The sequence below is a fragment of the Bison bison genome, unplaced genomic scaffold (assembly GCF_000754665.1).
Source record: "Bison bison bison isolate TAMUID 2011002044 unplaced genomic scaffold, Bison_UMD1.0 scf7180017864122, whole genome shotgun sequence".
NCBI lineage: Eukaryota > Metazoa > Chordata > Mammalia > Artiodactyla > Bovidae > Bison > Bison bison.
The window spans coordinates 649,865-667,456 of record NW_011494694.1 but is presented as its reverse complement, the minus strand read 5'-3'; the positions used below and the strand labels follow the sequence as shown (position 1 = coordinate 667,456).

The window sequence follows — 17,592 nt, the reverse complement described above, 5'->3', positions numbered from 1 at the left end:
TCAATATTATATGCACCTGGATGGGAGGAGAGTTTGGGGGGGAATGGATATATGTATATATGGCTTAGTCCCTTCACTGTTCACATTTACCTGAAATTATCACAACACTATTTGTTAATCAGCTACAACCTGCTGCTGCTGCTGCTAAGTGGCTTCAGTCATGTCCGACTCTGTGCGACCCCATAGATGGCAGCCCACCAGGCTCCCCCATCCCTGGGATTCTCCAGGCAAGAACACTGGAGTGGGTTGCCATTTCCTTCTCCAATGCATGAAAGTGAAAAGTGAAAGTGAAGTCTCTCAGTCGTGTCTGACTCCTAGCGACCCCATGGACTGCAGCCCACCAGGCTCCTCCGTCCCTGGGATTTTCCAGGCAAGGGTACTGGAGTGGGGTGCCATTGCCTTCTCCAAATCAGCTACAACTTAATACAAAATAAAAAGTTTTTTAAAAAGAAAAAGATAGCTGTGTAAAGAGACAACTAAATTCAGCAGATAGAACAGTAGAAATTTGGACCAATTTCTTGAATGCTAGATGTTAGAAATAAAACTTGTTAGTAATAAATAAATCCTTAGATAGGCTTTCCAGGTAGCCCAGTGGTAAAGAGCCCACCCGCCAATGCAGGAGACACGGGTTCTATCGCTGGGTTGGGAAGATTCGCTGAAGGAGGAAATGGCAATCCACTTCAGTGTTCTTGCCTGGAGAATCCCATGGACAGAGGAGCCTGATGGGCTACAGTTCATGGGGTCGCAAAGAGTCAGGCATGACTGAGCAATTGCGCATGTACACACATTGATAGGCTTAATAGCAGACTGGATGTTGCAAAGGAAAGACACAGTGAATTGAAGACAGATCAATGAAAGAGTCCAAGCTGAATAAAAAGGAAAAAAAAAACTAGAGGAAAAATCAGTCAGGAGCCCACAAAATTTGTGGGACAAGATCAAAAAGTCAAACATCAAACACGCAAACGATTGGAGTCCTAGAGGAAGAGGAGAGATATAACGCCACAGAGAAAACCTGTCGACACACGATAGCTGAGAACACTCCCACGCTGGTGGAAAACACTAACTCGCAGATACGAAATTCCCAGCCAACTCCAAGCGGGATTACTGCAAAAAATACATGAATAAATAAATTTAGGAACATCACAGTAAAGCTGCTGAGAACGAAAGATAAACGACAGACCTTGGAAGCAGCAGGAAGTACCGTGCGGTGATGAACACACAGCGCGGTGCTCAATGGTGCTGTGAGTGGCGTCTGACTCTCACCAGAGACCACGGCGGGCAGACGACTAGGGAATGGCCGAAAAACACCCACAGGATATAAACAGGCCAGCAAACGAGAACGCTATTCCTGGTAAAGATGGTATTCCAAGTTGAAAGGGAAATAAAGATGGTCACTGACAAAACCTGAAACGGTTCATCTCCAGCAAACCTATCCTATGAGAAAGACTGATATCAATTTCCCAGATGGAACTCCAAATCTGCAGATGATGCAGATTACCAGAAAGGGTGAATATCACATCATACACTGATCATTTTAACCAAAAATAATAACAATTTGGGGGCATAAACCTATAATAGACTTCCCAGGTGGCTCAGTGGTAAAGAATCCAGCTACCAATGCAGGAGACGTGGCTTTGATCCCTGGGTTGGGAAGATTCCCTGGGGAAGGAAATGGCAACCCACTCCAGTATTCCTGCCTGGGAAATCCCACGGACAGGAAAATCTAGTGGGCTACGGTCCATACGGTCACAACGAGTCGGACATGACTTAATGACTCAACAACAGCAGCAAAATATATTTAAAGTGATCAAGAAGAGTAAAGTTGGAGAGCTTTCATTTCTTAAATTCCAGCATTATTATAAAGCAAGACTGAAATAAAGATAGGAAGACAGATCAGTGGAACAGAATAGTCAGGGATAGACCCACACTTGTACGGCCAGTAGTTTCAAACCAGTGTAGAAAGCACCCCTTCCTCAAGCCCCCGCCTCGCCCCAGCATCCAGCCAGCCGAGGGTCCCTGTGAGGCGGGGTTAAGCCGTGTCTCTGGTGGATACGGTCGTACTGTTATCAGATGCCTTGATATTCTAACAGTGATAGAACATTCAACAGAGCTCCTCCCGAAACCAGCGCGGGTGCTCTGTGCCTCCCTCAGCCTCCCACGTGACTGCCAGGGAAGCCGCCTGCCTTGTTCTGTCGGCCGAGCACACGGGTAGCAAGCGGGGGCTCTGCACGCAGATCCCCTGGCTGCGTCTCCCAACCCTCGGCCCACCGTCTATGTGACCTGGGACAAGGCGTTCCACGCCTCTGCTCTCCACCTGCTTTTCTATGAAATGAGGAGAGGTTTTGTAGGAGGTCAGAGACACACGCAATGTACTTAGAACAGCGGTGGTGGTGGTTTCATTGATAAGTCGTGTCCGACTCTTGGAGGAGGAAATGGCAACCCAATGCAGTATTCTTGCCTGGAGAATCCCATGGGCAGAGGAGTCTGCCGGGCTGCAATCCACGGGGTCGCAAAGAGTTGGACACGATTGAATGACTTCTCCAGAGGATCTTCCTGACCCAGGAATCAAACCCGGGTGCCCTGCATTGCAGGCAGATTCTTTTACCAAGTGAACTATGAGGGAAGCCTCTGAGAACAGTGGCGGGCACATACTAAGCACCCCAAAGTGTACAGTTATCGTCTCCGGAGAATTTAAAACCGGGAGTCAGGAGGCTTCCCTGGTGGTCCGGTAGTTACGACCTTCCCTTCCACTGCAGCAGGCACGGGCTTTCGATCCCTGTCTCGAGCTAAGTTCCGGCATGCTACAAGGCCAGCCAGAATAAAAAGTAATAACAGTAAACCCTTTTAGAGTTTATAAAACTGCGAGTCAGATGGGCGAGCTCCCCCCAGGCCTGCTGGAAGTAGGTGACGTGCGCTTGGGTGCGGGAAGCCAGCACCTCTACCACGCGGATTCTCAACGGGGTCTGTTGGGGAGGAGAACCTGGGGGCCTTTATGAGGCCTGAGGGTGAACAATTGTCTTTCCGTTTGATGTCCGGAGGTTTTTACACCTGAGTCAATGAAGAGCTGGGGGAGTCAGCAGTAAACCTTTCTTTCAAGCGGAGAAAGGGCAGCAGTGACGGGGGCTGGGAAGGCGGACGCCACTGCAAGGAAGCACGGGAGTGAGGGCCAGGGAGGGCCAGGGAGCAGGGGTCCACGCCAGCTCTCCCGGGGCAGGAGGCTGTGCCGTGAACACGGCCACGGACACGCCTCTGCAGTCCCTGTGCCGCGGGCTCCCCCGAGTCCCGGCCCTGCACCCACTCACCCCGGGACACCTCGTCTTCCCACGTGGAAGGGTCCCACTGCAGGTTTCGTTTTGCTTTACAGATATTTATGGTTTTCTCAGGGAGGAAATGACAACCCACTCCAGTACTCTTGCCTGGAAAATCCCATGGACGGAGGAGTCTGGTGGGCTACGGTCCATGGGGTTGCTGAGAGTCGGACACGACTGAGCGACTCCACTTTACTATTCACATTAATATCTTTGTGATCGCACTGCTTTCTCCCTCTTGGTTTTACAGCCAAATTTTAAGAAGAGGAATGTTTGCTAACAGAGGTCCTCTGTCCATCAGAGGTGGACAGCAATTACAGGTTCCAGTGCAGGGCAGGAGGGAAGTGGGGCGAGCTGTCCTCTGCCTGTCTGTGACCGTCTTCAGCTGTCTCAGCCCAGCCGGGCTCAGAAGCAGCTCCCCTCCTGTGAAGAGCCAAGCCCTCTTCACAGGCTCTTACATCTCCTTTCCTGGGGACCTCTTTCCTCCTGTGTGACGCAGTCCCTTCTCTTGGTATACTGTTGACCAAATTTCCTGATGTCTTCTAGGTTAGGCGTCTTCCTCCTGATAGAGTCCACAGCATTTTTCAATTGGCCAGTGGGACAGACGGTGCTCCCGAAAAGTGTGTGTTTTGGGTAAAACAGATGCATTTTTACTTTATTTCTATGTTCTTTCGCTTTGGGGATCTTAGTTCCTGGACCAGGGATTGAATCCACATCCCCTCTAGTGAAAGCACTTAACCACTGGACCGGGCAGGGAGATCCACAGATTCGTTTTGACAGCACCCAGGTCTTTTCTTTCTGCATCTGGACAGATAAGGAACTTCAACTTCTAGAAGCATAGCTAACTTTCCTGAGGTTCCCACAGCAAGGGATGAGGATGAACAGTCCTATCCAGGTTTTTTGTACCAAAATTGCCGGCTCCTCGCTCTTTTTGGCTGCCACTGCCCCGCTACATAGCCAAAAGGATGCTATTGGATTTATTAAAATATTAACTCCTTGAATTTGCTCTCTGGGTCACCTTCAGAAACTCCAACATGTCAAAGCCCAGAGTGGAGGCCCCATCTCCCCGCAGCCCCCAGCGGGGGCAGGGCTCCGTTCCTGGCGGTGCTCCCCAGCGACCCAGAGCATGAGTCTCACTGGACACATGCTCCTCTCACCGGCAGCTCGGTCATCACTCACTAATGCTCCTGAAGGCCTGGGAAGGGGCAGGTGCTGGGGACAGCCCCAGCCTGTGGACGGCAGTCAGGTGATGTGTTCTGGGAAACCCCATCACGACCCGTCCTGCCACCTCCTTCCCCGCCTCACTCTTCTCCTGCAGACCTCACGTCTGGGGCCAGTTTACTTCCCAGTCCTACTTGGGCAGTGGCTTATTTTAAAATATTCTTCCAATACTTCTATATCTTCAGTGGTTTAGTCACTAAGTCATGTCCGACTCTTGCGGTGCCATGGACTATAGCCTGCCAGGCTCCTCTGTCCATGAGATTTTCCAGGCAGGAATACATGAGTAGGTTGCTATTTCCTTCTCCAGGGGATCTTCCCGACCCAAGAATTAACCCCGGGTCTCCTCCACTGCAGGCAGATTCTTTACCAGCTGAGCTACCAGGGAAGGCCTTTTATATCTTTATATAATATCAGGTCTTCTCATCTCGGGTATTTCTACAGGAGTTGCATTAAAACCTAGTAGGAATAAAACCAGATTCCCTGGTGGCTCAGATGGTACAGAATCTGCCTGCAATGCGGGAGACCTGGGTTCAAACCCTGGGTGGGAAAGATCCCCTGAGAAGGGGATGGCAACCCACTCCAGCATTCTTGCCTGGAGAATCCCATGAACAGAGAAGCCTGGCGGGCTACTGTCCATGGGGTCACAGAGACTCAGACACAACCGAGCAACTAACACACACACACAGGAATAAAACCAAGAAAAACTTTCAAGTGGCAAATAGTTTACAAGAAGCATGGCCCGATGGAAAGCAGGCACAGACACACACAAAGGTGCAGGCCTTTACACTTCAGTTCTAGGTTCACACTCAAAGGTACAGGAGGTTCAGAGCATCGAGCTTGAACAGCTAGGATTACAGTAAGGGTTCTGCCACTAGGTGGAGAAATTGCCCCAATCTAGCACAGGTGTGGCTCTGACTCACTCCTGGGAAACCTTATTAGCAGGGAAGATGTTAACAGATGCCTTACTGTTCAAATGACTGTGGTGGCTACACCTGGCACCTACAAACTCTAACCCTTTGCCAGTTCACTCTATGTATCTTTGCTTGAATGGAGTAAACATTCCGTTTAATCTTCATGGCATCATTATGGTCTACATCCCGTCACTATCCACATTCACCCTCAGTGCTGGCTCTCTTGAAAATCATTTAACATCATTTGCATTTTTGTGGCAACGTAGTCTATCTATTGAGTAAATAAATATATGAACATTTCACTTCTAGTCCTGCCACTGATTGGATAAAATGTTAAAGTCCATCACAGACTGAAAAGCTCTTCCAGGATAGTCGTAAGCACAAGCAAAGTCTCATTCCGAAAGAAGGGTTTTAAATAATAACTAGACCAACCGAATTTTGCACATTGCCTTTATTTTGCAGAAAATACTTTCTGCTGATTGTCTTTGGCTAGTTTGTCAAAAGAAAAACATAAACATTTGTAGGTTTAACAGTACAAGAGATCAGCTACCTATGCTCAAAAGCAAACATTCTAGCAGGCAGAGCTGGACACTGTTGTTTCAACGACCATCTGCTGTCCCCCAAGAGTGGCTCAATTCTGTCTCAGCTGGGCTGCGGCTAGTACCCCAGCTACAGGGGTCCCAAAGGGACCTGGAAGCTACTGGAAAGCAACAGGGAGGAGAACTGGAAGCGTGCTTTTTATCTCCCCAGAGTATGACCAGAGAAGTTACAAAGCCTGATGCGCCAGAGGCATCTCCGGGCTGTATGTAAGAGAAACGCAGCTTCCGGATGCTGGCCGGTCACTGTTACTGAGGGTCCTGGCGAGGGAGGCCCCCGCCTTGCTTCCACACCTGAAGCACAGAAAGGACCCAGGACGCATCGCCACCACGGAGGAGGAGCACAGCGCTGGCGGTGGGGCCCCTGATACATAACAGAACATGAACCTTCTTCCTCTTTTCTTGGAAGGGCGGTTAGCAGGCCTGACCCCCTTCCCGCGCCCCACGAGACTGCCGCTCAAACACTGCAGTCCCGGCCTCCTTTCAGGCACAGGCTCCAGCTCACATGGACGGGGGCGACAAGGCCGTCCACGAGGCCAGGAGGCGGGCCTGGGCCGAGGCGTCGTACTGGCTGTCGGCAACGTCTGTGGCCGTGGCGGCCCCCTCGTACAGTGGGGACCCCGACGAGGAGGATGCCGAGACCGGGTGGGCGAGGGGGGCAGAGTGGGCGGAGGAGCCTCGAAAGAACTGGGCTCCCAGCCCGCTGGGCACGCCCGCCGCCTGGGCGCCCGGGGCAACGGCGGCGCTGCTCACGGACCACAGGCTGGGGTACTGGCTGAAACGGAAAAGTGGGGAGACAGACGGGTCAGAGACCGGGGCAGGCGCTCCAGGAGGGGACAAAAGACCCCCGCCAACCCCACCCCAGACGGCCGGGGCATAAACGGCTCATTTCCTCTGTGTGATTAAATCACACTCGGACACGGATAGAGGTCACGTCTCATCTGCCCACAAGAAACAAAATCATTAGGAGCCGCCTAAAAACGCCTCGACACGCACTGTTAGCTTCCGCTCCAAAGACCCCAGCTTTGTACTCAAGCTGAGAACCCAAGTTCTCAGATGCACCGAGTCCCATGTTTCAGAGGATGTGCGTACGCATCCGTGTTGACTAGTAATTCCTGGGCCTCCCTGGTGGTCCTGGTTAAGAATCCACGTGCCAGGGCAGGGGACACGGGTTTAATCTCTGGTCTGGGAAGATCCCACATGCCCCAGAGCGATCAGCCCACGAGCCACAACTCCTGAGCCTGTGCTCTGGAGAGCCCGTGAGCCGCAGCTCCTGAAGCCCACACACCCTGGAGTCCGTGCTCGGCCACAAAAGCAGGCATCGCAACGAGAAGCCCCGACTCGCCACAACTAGACCACGTCCGCGTAGCGGTGAAGGCCTGCCACAGCCAAAGAGTTAGGAAATAAACAAATCTTTAAAAAAAAAAAAGCTAGTCATTCCTATGAGGGAGACACACGTGGGTGGTGGAGGGCGTCCTCTGGTGACGCCCTGTGGGCACCACGTGTCAGCACATGTCAGCGTGGCCCCTGGAGAAGGAAGAGCCCCAGGACTCAGACCTGGAAGTAAACCCCCGATAACCCACTTTGTCAGGTGAGCCTTGCTCCGAGCCCACCTTCAAGGCTCTGCTTCCCCGTCCCTGAAGGAAGGAACTGGAAACGGACATTAGCCCTCCCCTGTGTGAGAACACAGGCCCGACCAACACTACACCAGGCTGACGTTTTGCTTCTGGAAAATGTCCCTCTCTTCTAGCAGAATCAATCCTTCCGTAAATGAACAAGGAGGGCTTAGGCTGTGGCGGGCTATGCGGCTGACCAGGCCACATCCTACACTTCAGATGCCCTTGGACTTGCAAACAGGCGTGATGAAGGGAGGCAGGGGACTCTCCCCATTTTACAGATGAAAGGCAGCAAGGCTCCGAGATGCACTCGAGTCCTCAGGGGGACCCCGTTGTAACCTGCAGGTCATCCGACTCACCGCAGTCTTCTAGGTGACCTCGGAGCCCTGGAAAGGCTTCCTGGTTATGTATTGCTTGCTCTATTTTTAAGAGTAGACATTGGATTCCTACTTTAAAGGAACTGCTTCCTAAACATAAAGAATTAAGATCTTAGGCAAATTCTGATATTCTGTACAGTCCATGGGGTTCCAAAGAGTCGGACGCAACTGAGCAACCGAGCTAGCATCCACACAGAAACTGCACTGCTTTTGAGGTCAAGGTGCCTTGTCCGTAGACTCACTCTGCTGTGAGCCAACCTGTTCAATCATTTAATACCGGTGACTCATTTCCTCCTTAGAAAACGTGGAAAGGGCTCTCACTTTGTCATTTTAGTTTTATTATAAAAATCCTATGAAGAAATATAATACGTTGACCGACCAGCTTGATTTTTTGAAGCCAACCTCCCTCTATACAATTTTCAATTTAATAATAAAATAGTCATCATTCTTTTCAAGTTACCTGTATATGAAGAAACACCCTGATTCTATATCCACAGAAATCCAACAAATGTATTTCCTTAATTTGATAGTGCCTGTCAAAAGAGGTTCTGGAAACTTGTCTTCAAGATTCACCTACTGACCCCACAATCCTGTACACCTACAAGCCTGGGAAGATGGGCTGAGGCTGGGGTTGTTTGGTGCCCTTTTCCTGAAGAAGCGATGCTCAGGAGGCTTGTCCATCGCATGAACCAGTAAACAGCAGAGCCAGGAGAGGGTCCCTGCTCCCTACCATGAGATTCCAGCTCCATCCACCCTGAAAGCACCACTGAACTCCCAGAGGACAGGTGAAGCAGGAACTCACAGCAGTCATGTAACCCGGAGCCCCGGACACAGCTGGCTAGTAGTCAAGTTACCAATAAAAACCTGTCACCCATAAGTGAAGAGCAGGATACAGGCTAATGGATGGGATGGGATGACATCACAGGCACTCACGTTCCCACACTTTGCCTCACTCCCCAGACATGCGTTACCTGGAGCCTGCAGGAGGACCAGCGTTCGGACCCATGGGCAGCATGCTGGTGTGGGCAGACATTCCAAGGCTGGACCAGTTGTCATGGGGCTGGAGCATGGACAGACACGCAGATGAACTGTCGGAATAGGCTACAGATGTAAGAAAGTGTCATTACTGATGGGGGCTTCCAAGAGGGAAAAAACACACTGAAATGCTACCAACAGCTGGAGCTACATCACCACCTGCTTAATCGGTCATCAGAGGCCAATACTCATTGTCAGTGTACATACTGGAATATATTCCAGCACCCAGGCTTTTTCTTTATCATTAGATCAATAGCTATCCTGTACAAAACGGACTCCTACAATCACATGATTAAGAATTAATTATACTGAAAAATCAATGTAATTTTTACCTGTCTTTTCTGCAAAGGATTATTGCTTAAGAATTAAAAGGGCTTTGAAAACCATTTACTCAAGGCAAAATTTAAAATATGATCTAGGCTCTAGCTGGACTCCTATTTCCTTCCCAAATAAGCTTCTTCCATTTCAAATCAGCTTTAATTGCTTAATTGTTTTATGGCATTCATTTGCTTTTTCCTCCTTTCAGAGCCAGACAAAATGAAGTCTGGGGCATCCGTGGTATTAGAGGGAATTAGGTCCAGGGGTCTTCGTGGTCTGGCCCGGTGTTCATACCACTCAAGCCTGCACCTAGGGGCAGGGATAAGCCTGTATCCCCTAGGCGCATGTTAGACCACCAAGTGCTGGACCACCAGAGATTCTGACTCTGTGGGTCGGGGGGGTTTTCAGATGAAGCTGGAGCCACTGACCCTGGCCTCATACTTGGAGAAACACTCTTGCGTCTCGTCAAGCTAGTAATCCTCGTGCCTGGCTGGCCCGGCATCATCACCTTATAAGGTTCTCAAAATATGCAAGCCTGGGCCCAGGGTCCCAAAGAAAAGAGGCTCAAGCGGTAGCAGTCACATTCAGCCCCGAAGCCCCTGGCCTGGAGGTCTCTGTGGTCGAGCCAGCAGCGACATGGACACAAAAGGTCCCTCTCGAGCCAGTCAAGAGCCTGCTCCCTGGACGCTCACCGACTGCCTCTCCCTTCCCGGAAGTCTTCCCAGCATCCCAACCCCGGCCGCCTTCCGCTTCCACTCGGGACTTACTTGGAGAACTGTTGCGATGCGCGTACGGGGTGGGGTAGGGGGCTGGCCGGTGGCTCCTCAGGGCCGGGTACCTTTCGCAGCCGTGTGTGGAGGGGAGCGAGAGGGGGCCTCCGAACTGGGGGTGGGGGGTGGCGGGTGGACACAGGGTGCTGGTTCCGGGGATCAGCCAGCCCCCTGCTGTGAGAGAAGCACGCTGCGGACCCCGCTCGGCCTCCCTTCCGTCATCTAGGACCCCGCTCGGCCTCCCTTCCGTCATCGAACAGGCAAGACGGGGCTTCCCTGCGGTCCAGGGCTCAGGACTCCGAGCTCTCATTGCGGAGGGCCCGGGTTCAGGCCCCAGTCGGGGAACTAAAAATCCCACGAGCCACGTGGCCGGAAACGAAGCTAAAGGACAGCGGGGCAGAGGCCAGGGAGCGACGGGTCTCCTCCTCAGGGTCCGTGGACACCGAGGGCCTGACCAGGCTTCAGGGGTCGTGGGCATCACCCGTGCGGCCAGAGAAGGGCCAAGGTGTCCAGACGCGCAGGGCACCCAAGAACCTGAGAGACTGACCCCAACCTCTGCCAGCCGTGTGGCTTCCTCAAAAAATCCCCCCTGCCAGGATCCTCCCAGAATATCCCCCGCGACGTGCTGACCCTCCAGACAGGTCAGTTTTCAAGGCCAAACTACTGAGCGTGAATAAATGTTAAAACAGACAAAATTCAGACTCAGGACGCACAGGGAGAGCCCTGCCCCCAGCTTCTCCCCGCTTCCCTCCCCGCTGCAGACCACACCGTCACGCGGAGGAGTCTCGTCCTGCCTGGACGGGCACCCGTGTTCTCCTCGCTTTTCTTCTGCGTTCGGCTCACCCTTTCCCACCTTACAGGTCAATCAGAGAATCATTCCAACACTGCCCTGCCCTCCTTTACAGCTCCCGTTTCTTCTCCATTCCCTTTATTTTCCTCTTTTTTAAAAAAAATTCAGAAAAGCAACCACGAGGAGGACAACTACTCAGGCTCCAAGTCCCAAACTCTAACTGCAGACAGCATTCCAACGAGAGGAGGGTCCAGACCTGTCCACAAAGCTCCGGCCCACGGCTGGCCAGAGCAGTTGTTCATATTCTGCTCTGTGAGGTGGCAGCCGTGAGCCACTTAGGAGAGCTGTTTGTTAAAGTAGTCCATGAAGGATAAAGAAGGAGGGAGGGAGGGAGAAAGACAGAGAAAGAAAGGGAAAACCGTTCTTTGAGGAAGCCGGCGCTCTGGTTCCTCCCGAACTTAGAAGTGAGCAGCCAGCAATAACTTTTCTCTCCCAACCATTACCAGTTTCTCATCTCTGAGTCCCCACCCCGCCTGGATGGGTAGAGAAAGCCTTTTCCCCTGATAGACTCTGCTACAGACCTGCATCACTCCACTGATTACCTCACTAACTCCTGAAGGAGGCCAGACTGAAAGCAGACTTGCCCATCCTGCGAGCTGCTGTCTCCAGCATGACCCAGCGGGCCATTCCCAGCCCCGAAGCAAGCTGGAGGAGAGCTCCACATGATCAGAAGCACCGTCCCAAAGACGGTCCTTCCGTTCTCAGCCATTAATAAAAAGACAGACCATCTCAGAGTGGATGAGAGCCAAGTTCTTCTCCTGCCCAACACAGCAGAGTCTGAACACTGATCAGGGTCTCAGCAGTCCATCCTAGCCATGGCTGGAGCCGCCTCCTGTGTGCTCAGCCCTCGGTCGTGTCCATAGACTCTGATTCCGTGGACTTGTAGCCCTCCAGGCTTCTCTGTCCATGGGATTCCCCAAGCAAGAATACTGGAGTGGGTTGCCATTTCCTCCTCCAGGGGATCTTCCCGACCCAGGGATCGAAGCTGGGTCTCCTTTGTCTCCTGCACTGGCAGGCGGATTCTTTACCATCATGCCACCTAGGAAGCCTTTGGAGGGGCCTCAGAGCAAAAGAACCCAGGCTCCTCTGTCAGGAATCCCGTGAGCTGGTCGGGGGGCGCCCTCCGAAAGGCCCGATGGAGCAGAGGCTGAGGACCAGCAGTTCGATGACCAGTAGGAACAGCATCAACACGCAGGGCCACTGCCTTGCACAGCCAAGAGCGGTGTGCTCCCAGGGGCACCCAGAAGCTCTGTCTTCTCCATCCCCAGCCCCCTGCCCCAGACAGGCTCGTCCCTGAGACAAGGTGCCCCTGGGCAGAGCGCAACAAACCGTACATTGGTTGTACCCAGACTGCTGGCCGTCTCCTGCTTCTTCCAGCATATCTTTGTGATCACTTCTGTCAAGAAAGTGTATTGAATGGTCAAGGAGAACATTCAGGAAACAGTATCTGCAGCAGTAGCGCATCATTCTGCACACTTCTTCCCCCAAGGGGTATCGTTAGCATTCTCTCACCTTTCCTTTGCATCGAGGAAAGCTTTTGCAAATGGGTTGTATTTAATTTTAAGAGCTGTGATCTGAAAAACAAGAAATTGCATCTACTAGTATCTGCTCGTTAGTCAGAGGATTTAATTAGGCACCAAGAAATCAGGCACCACCGGTACCCCCTTTAAATATTCAAATATATTCAGACTTCTTTCCAGGTATATTTTCCTATTTGAATCTGAAGTAGACAAGTAATTATAATATTTCATAAAGAACAGCACATTTATGTAAAGCTTTTAAATGCTGATTTCCTAAGTGGAATTCACAATAATAAATTTAACCTACTGCTGACAAGGGCTTCCCTTGTGGCTCAGCTAGTAAAGAATCTGCCCACTATGTGGGAGACCTGGGTTCAACCCCTGGGTTGGGAAGATCCCCTGGAGAAGGGAAAGGCCACCCCCTCCAGTATTCGGGCCTGGACTGTGTAGTCCGTGGGTCCCAAAGAGTCGGACACGACTGAGTGACTTTCATTTCACTTCTTCACTGCTGACAATATTCTGTGTGCATGTCTAACAAAATATTCTGTGTGCACGTCTAACAAAGTATCTAAAAAAATATCCCGTCTAACAAACATGGCTCAAAACATAACCCAGGTCCGCTTAGGGAGAGTGACTTCTAGTCTGGCTGGCGGGCAACACTCTCAGCCTGACCAGCTAATCACCTACTGTCTGTCCTTTGTCTGTGTCAGGCGTAGACACAGATCCACAGGCTCTAAACTGCATGCTGTGTCTACTTGACTCTTCACACAGCACAGACTTGGAGGGGTGCCCCCTGACCCTTTCAGGAAGGTTTTCAGAGTAAGGAGACACCCCTCTCTCCCTCTCTCTCTCTCTCTCTCTCAAGTCTTGTTCTCAAGAAATCTTACAGTCCTGAACCTGAATGTTTGATTCATCTTTTCATTTTGAGCATTTAGTGGATGCTTCTAGATTTAGACCCTTTTAGGGAAAAGTAAAGGAGAAAGTGCCTGAATGAGTACTTATTTTAAAACTTTCCTCCTTCTGTCCCACTTGGTATTTACCGTTATGGGAAATTATTTGAAAAGGCATTAATTATTGGTCTAAACCTTAGACTCTAAAGGACACTAATCTCACACACACACACACACACACACACACACACGAGCCCCCTGACTGCCCGTGCCTCACCTCCTCGTTTTGGTAAGCGGTCACCGCGATGAACTGGGTCTCCGGGAAGCAGTGGCTGGTGATCATACGCTGTGGACCCCCAACTCTCACGATGTGGATTCGAGGCTCATACTTATGTAAGGAGTTCAACATGATCTGAGAGAGACACAAACACAGGAACTGAGATCCTCAAAGTCCCACCGTTAAAGACAACAAAACTTCCATTTGTCCTGATGTAAACGCAGAAACTGCAGCTCACAGAAAAATGTCTTCACTGCTGACGCTGGGGGCTTCCCTGGTGATTCGGGGCATAAAGAATTGCCTGCAATGCAGGAGATGCAGGAGACACAGGAGACGAGGGATACCTGGATTGGGAAAACCCTCTGGAGGAGGAAATGGCAACCTGCTCTTGTATCCTTGCCTGGAAAATCCCATGGACAGAGGAGCCTGGCAGGCTACAGTCCCTGGGGTCACAAAGAGTCGGACAAGACGGAGCGACTGAGCAAGTGAAGGTGGTAGGTGGCCCGTCAGGCGCTGTTCCCACAACTAGGTCGGAAAGGGGATGAGAGGCGCTGCACAGGATCAGAGACAACGCCTGCCCTTCCGGACGTGCTCGACCTGGTGGAACAAAGTTCTACGGCTTCCAGGGCAGCTGTAGACAGCTTGGAATGCCTGAGCACCAGTGCCGCTTTCGGGAACACTCCCCAAGGAAAGACTATCTGTAGAAAAGGACAGCTTTGCAAGTCTGTTCAGACTCCGAGAGCAGTCAGTACAGGCACATTCAGCTCTGAAGTGAGCACTTACCCTCGACATGCATATTTTCTCTACCCCAGGGAAGCTGAAGGCTAGGCCGCAGAAGTGCCCCCTTAGCTTGAGAACTGCCTGCCTGTTCAAAGGCGAGGCTTCGCGCCCTCTCCCCGCTCGCTCTCCAGGCCCGGGTGTTACTGTCGTCAGCTTACTATAAACAACACTGAGGGCTTAATTGAGGAAGGCAGACCTCACCTCCAGGCCAGAGCGCCCTTCCACTTTCTGCCACGAGAAGGTGCAGAGTCGCAGGTCCCTCCTAGAGTCGACCCCCGACCCCCACCCCTCACACCTACCTGGCCCCCTCCATTGAGCTTGTTGGTGAGCTTGACTTTGCTGAAGGAGACGGGGGCCTTCATCCAGTGCGCCCCGAAGTTGGGCGAGTCGGGGTGGATGTAGACGCAGCTGGGCGCCTGTGGCTCCGGCTTGCCCCCCGGCACCCACTCCCCATTCACGTACTCCCAGCGGTGGTTGTCAGCCGCCACGAAGTCCAGCAGGAAGGAGTACATGGCATTGGGGTCTAGGCCAGACACGTTCACCTTCAGCACCGGGAACATCCTCCTGAAAAGGAAGGAGGACCCCGGATGGGATCGTGAGGCCGAAGGCAGGGGCGTCTGTCATTTGGGGCACAAAGCTCCCCCTGGGAACTTAAAAGGGGCCACGCACGGTGCTCCTTCCCAGGACTCACCTAGATCCGCATGCGCCCACCCCACCATCCCTCATCCCTCGGCCTCCGGAGGCAGGTGGGACAGGACCTGGTAGAGGCTGCAGCACACGGGTCAGGCCGGGGGCAAGAGTAGGCGAGGCATAGGTCCCCCGAGTTCCGGGGGAGTCCCTCTCCCCAGGGTTGTGTTGGTTTCTCAGTCCTGTCCGACTCTTTGCGATCGCATGGACTGTAGCCCACCAGGCTCCCGTGTCCACGGGATTCTCCAGGCAAGGATACTGGAGCCTGTTGCCATTTCCTTCTCCAGGGGGTTTTCCCGACTCAGAAACCAGAACTGGGGTCTCCCGCATAGCAGGCAGCTTCTTTACTATCTGAGCCCGCAGGGACGCCACCCCGTCCTCCCCAGGAAAGTGACAATTCTGCGAAGAAGGCCTAGAGGCAGAGGGAGAGGCCACAGGAGTCTATTCCCAGCCCAAGCGGAAATGAGCGGAAAGATTAGGCGAGGGTGTTGCCGGGCAGGGATCCGGCGCCCCACCTGCCGTTCTTGGTGACGATCATCTCGTTGGTGAGCTCCTTGAAGCGCAGCCACAACTCGCTCTCCTCCAGGCCCACGCGCAGCTCGCGCTCCGTGGGGTCGCCCTTCTCGCTGCCCGCCTGCAGCTCGCTCTCCACGGCGCTCAGCAGATGGTCCACCCGGTACTGCAGGCTCTTCCCCGGGCTGTCGGTGCCCGGGGAGGTCATCCTCCTGCCGGCCCGCGCCCCGACGCCCCCCCAAATCCAGACTGGCTACGCAAGCGCCACCTTCGCCGCCGCAGACGGCCGCTCTTCCAAGAAGACCCAAGAAGTGCCCAGACCCGCGACGGCACAGACCCAGCGCCGACCTCCGTGGAAGGCGACGATCTGGAGAGGAGGGGGCGGGGGAGAGGGGTGGGGGGGAGGTTATTCCACTTGAACTCCCGCAAGGAGGGACGAGAGTAGGTCTCCTGGGAAGGAAAATCGCCCCTCGGCATAAATAGAGCCTGCAGCCTGGCGCAGGGGGGCGCGGCGGATTGGGCCGCGAGCCCTTTGAAGCGCCGGGGCCGCCGCCCATTGGCCGCGCGCGGCCATATCAGACCCCGCCGGGCGGGCCGCGGAGGCGGGGGGTCATCAATGGGCTCCCGCGCCAGCTTTTTGTAAATCCGGAGCCGGACCCTGCGAGCCCCGGCCCAGCCCCTACACCTCCGCCCTCCCCCAAATGTTTGCACCTCCATCAAAGCGTCTGGGCGGGCCCCGAAGGCCGGGAGGAGGTGGGGGACGGGGTGGGCGCGGACTGGCCGGCCCGCGAGCTCGCCCCGGCCGCCCCTTGCCCAGGGGCTGCTAGGCGGCCCGCGAGGCTCCCCCACTCTCTCTCGCGCGCGCGGTCCCCTCCTCTCTCTCCCAGGGCGTCCCGGACCCCACAGGTATGCCATTCCCACAGCGGCTCTCACGCGCGCCCGAGCCCGCGACCACCGCGCGCAGCCCGGCCTAAGTGCGTGCCCAGGGCCTGGCCCGAGTCGGGCTTTTCCGAAAGCTCAGCTGCCACCGAGCCCGGTCCCGGCCTGACACGTTCCTCGGCGCTTCAGGTGACCCTACCAACACCTTCGACCACGGACCAGCCCACCGGGCTCCCCCTGTTCTCCGCAGCCCTCACGGGTCTGGAAAGAGAAATCGCACGCTCCAAGTCTCTGCCCACAGTCCACTTCGCGCCCGGAGAGGGAAATAGACTGAAATCAATAAAACGCACCTCCCCCGCCCTCCGCCTTCTGGATATTTTCTCGCTTCCCTGCATAAAAGCAGGACTTTGATGGCGAGGTCTGTGCGTGCACTGGGTGTAACCCAGGAGTCTGTTCGACTTCTATGGGTTTTGGTCTTTGCTTTCGCGGAAGGTGGGAGCAGAAGAGGACGGGCCACGGTTTCCCCGCGAGCGGGCTTCGGGAGCGTCTCCTCGCGCGGTCGCGACGGAGCGCCTGGCGGGGTGGCAGGGCCCGGGTGGTTTATTACCTTCCGCGAGGACCGGGAGGAGAGCGCAGGAAAGGTGACAATGGGCAGGAAATAGTTCAATGGGGCCTCTTCAGACAATAACATTCCTCCTAAAGCGGGAGCCCAGTAAAGAAGGAAGCAGGCGCTCCTCGTGGGGACGCGGACTGCGCGCCTCAGACTCGCTAGCCCGCGGCTCGAGAGCCCAGAGTGGCCGCGACCTCGGTCCCCCGGGTCTGCTCCGCGTGCACCCCACCTCCAGGCTTTCTGGAGGGAGCCTCGCGTCGGTGGGGCGCCCCATTCAGAACAACCCCACGCCTTATCAAGGGGGCTCGGCGCCCCGCGCTAACCCTTCCCCGCCCGGCGCGGGGCAGCCTCGTTCCGCCGTGGAGAACCGTGGGGGCCACCGCGGGAAGGACGGCGGCCGACCCTGCGCGCTCGCCGTCCCAGCCCTCTCCAAC

General features: G+C 54.0%; 1 protein-coding gene across 2 annotated transcripts; it reads right to left on the bottom strand.

Annotated features, from left to right (window-relative positions):
- Nucleotides 1-6,537: 6,537 nt before the first annotated feature.
- T (T, brachyury homolog (mouse)) lies at nucleotides 6,538-15,877 on the bottom strand. 2 transcript variants are annotated; one of them, XM_010839587.1, is made up of 8 exons: nucleotides 15,672-15,877; nucleotides 14,769-15,033; nucleotides 13,690-13,824; nucleotides 12,515-12,576; nucleotides 12,337-12,398; nucleotides 10,150-10,323; nucleotides 9,001-9,130; nucleotides 6,538-6,811 (listed from the first exon to the last, which is right to left on the bottom strand). In XM_010839587.1, exons 1-8 carry the CDS (start codon nucleotides 15,875-15,877, stop codon nucleotides 6,538-6,540), a joined length of 1,308 nt encoding a protein of 435 aa, XP_010837889.1. The 2 variants fall into 2 exon arrangements, with proteins under 2 accessions (XP_010837889.1, XP_010837891.1); XM_010839589.1 differs by lacking the exon at nucleotides 10,150-10,323.
- Nucleotides 15,878-17,592: the final 1,715 nt, after the last annotated feature.

Bases quoted from the DNA above. Each gene is read 5' to 3' on its own strand.
- T (XM_010839587.1), bottom strand. From the start codon at position 15,877: ATGACCTCCCCGGGCACCGACAGCCCGGGGAAGAGCCTGCAGTACCGG. The intron at 15,034-15,671 runs GTGGGGCGCCGG...CTTCCTTTTCAG, and splicing joins ATCGTCACCAAGAACGGCAG to GAGGATGTTCCCGGTGCTGA. The intron at 9,131-10,149 runs GTAAGTCCCGAG...TTACATCTGTAG, and splicing joins GCATCGCAACAGTTCTCCAA to CCTATTCCGACAGTTCATCT.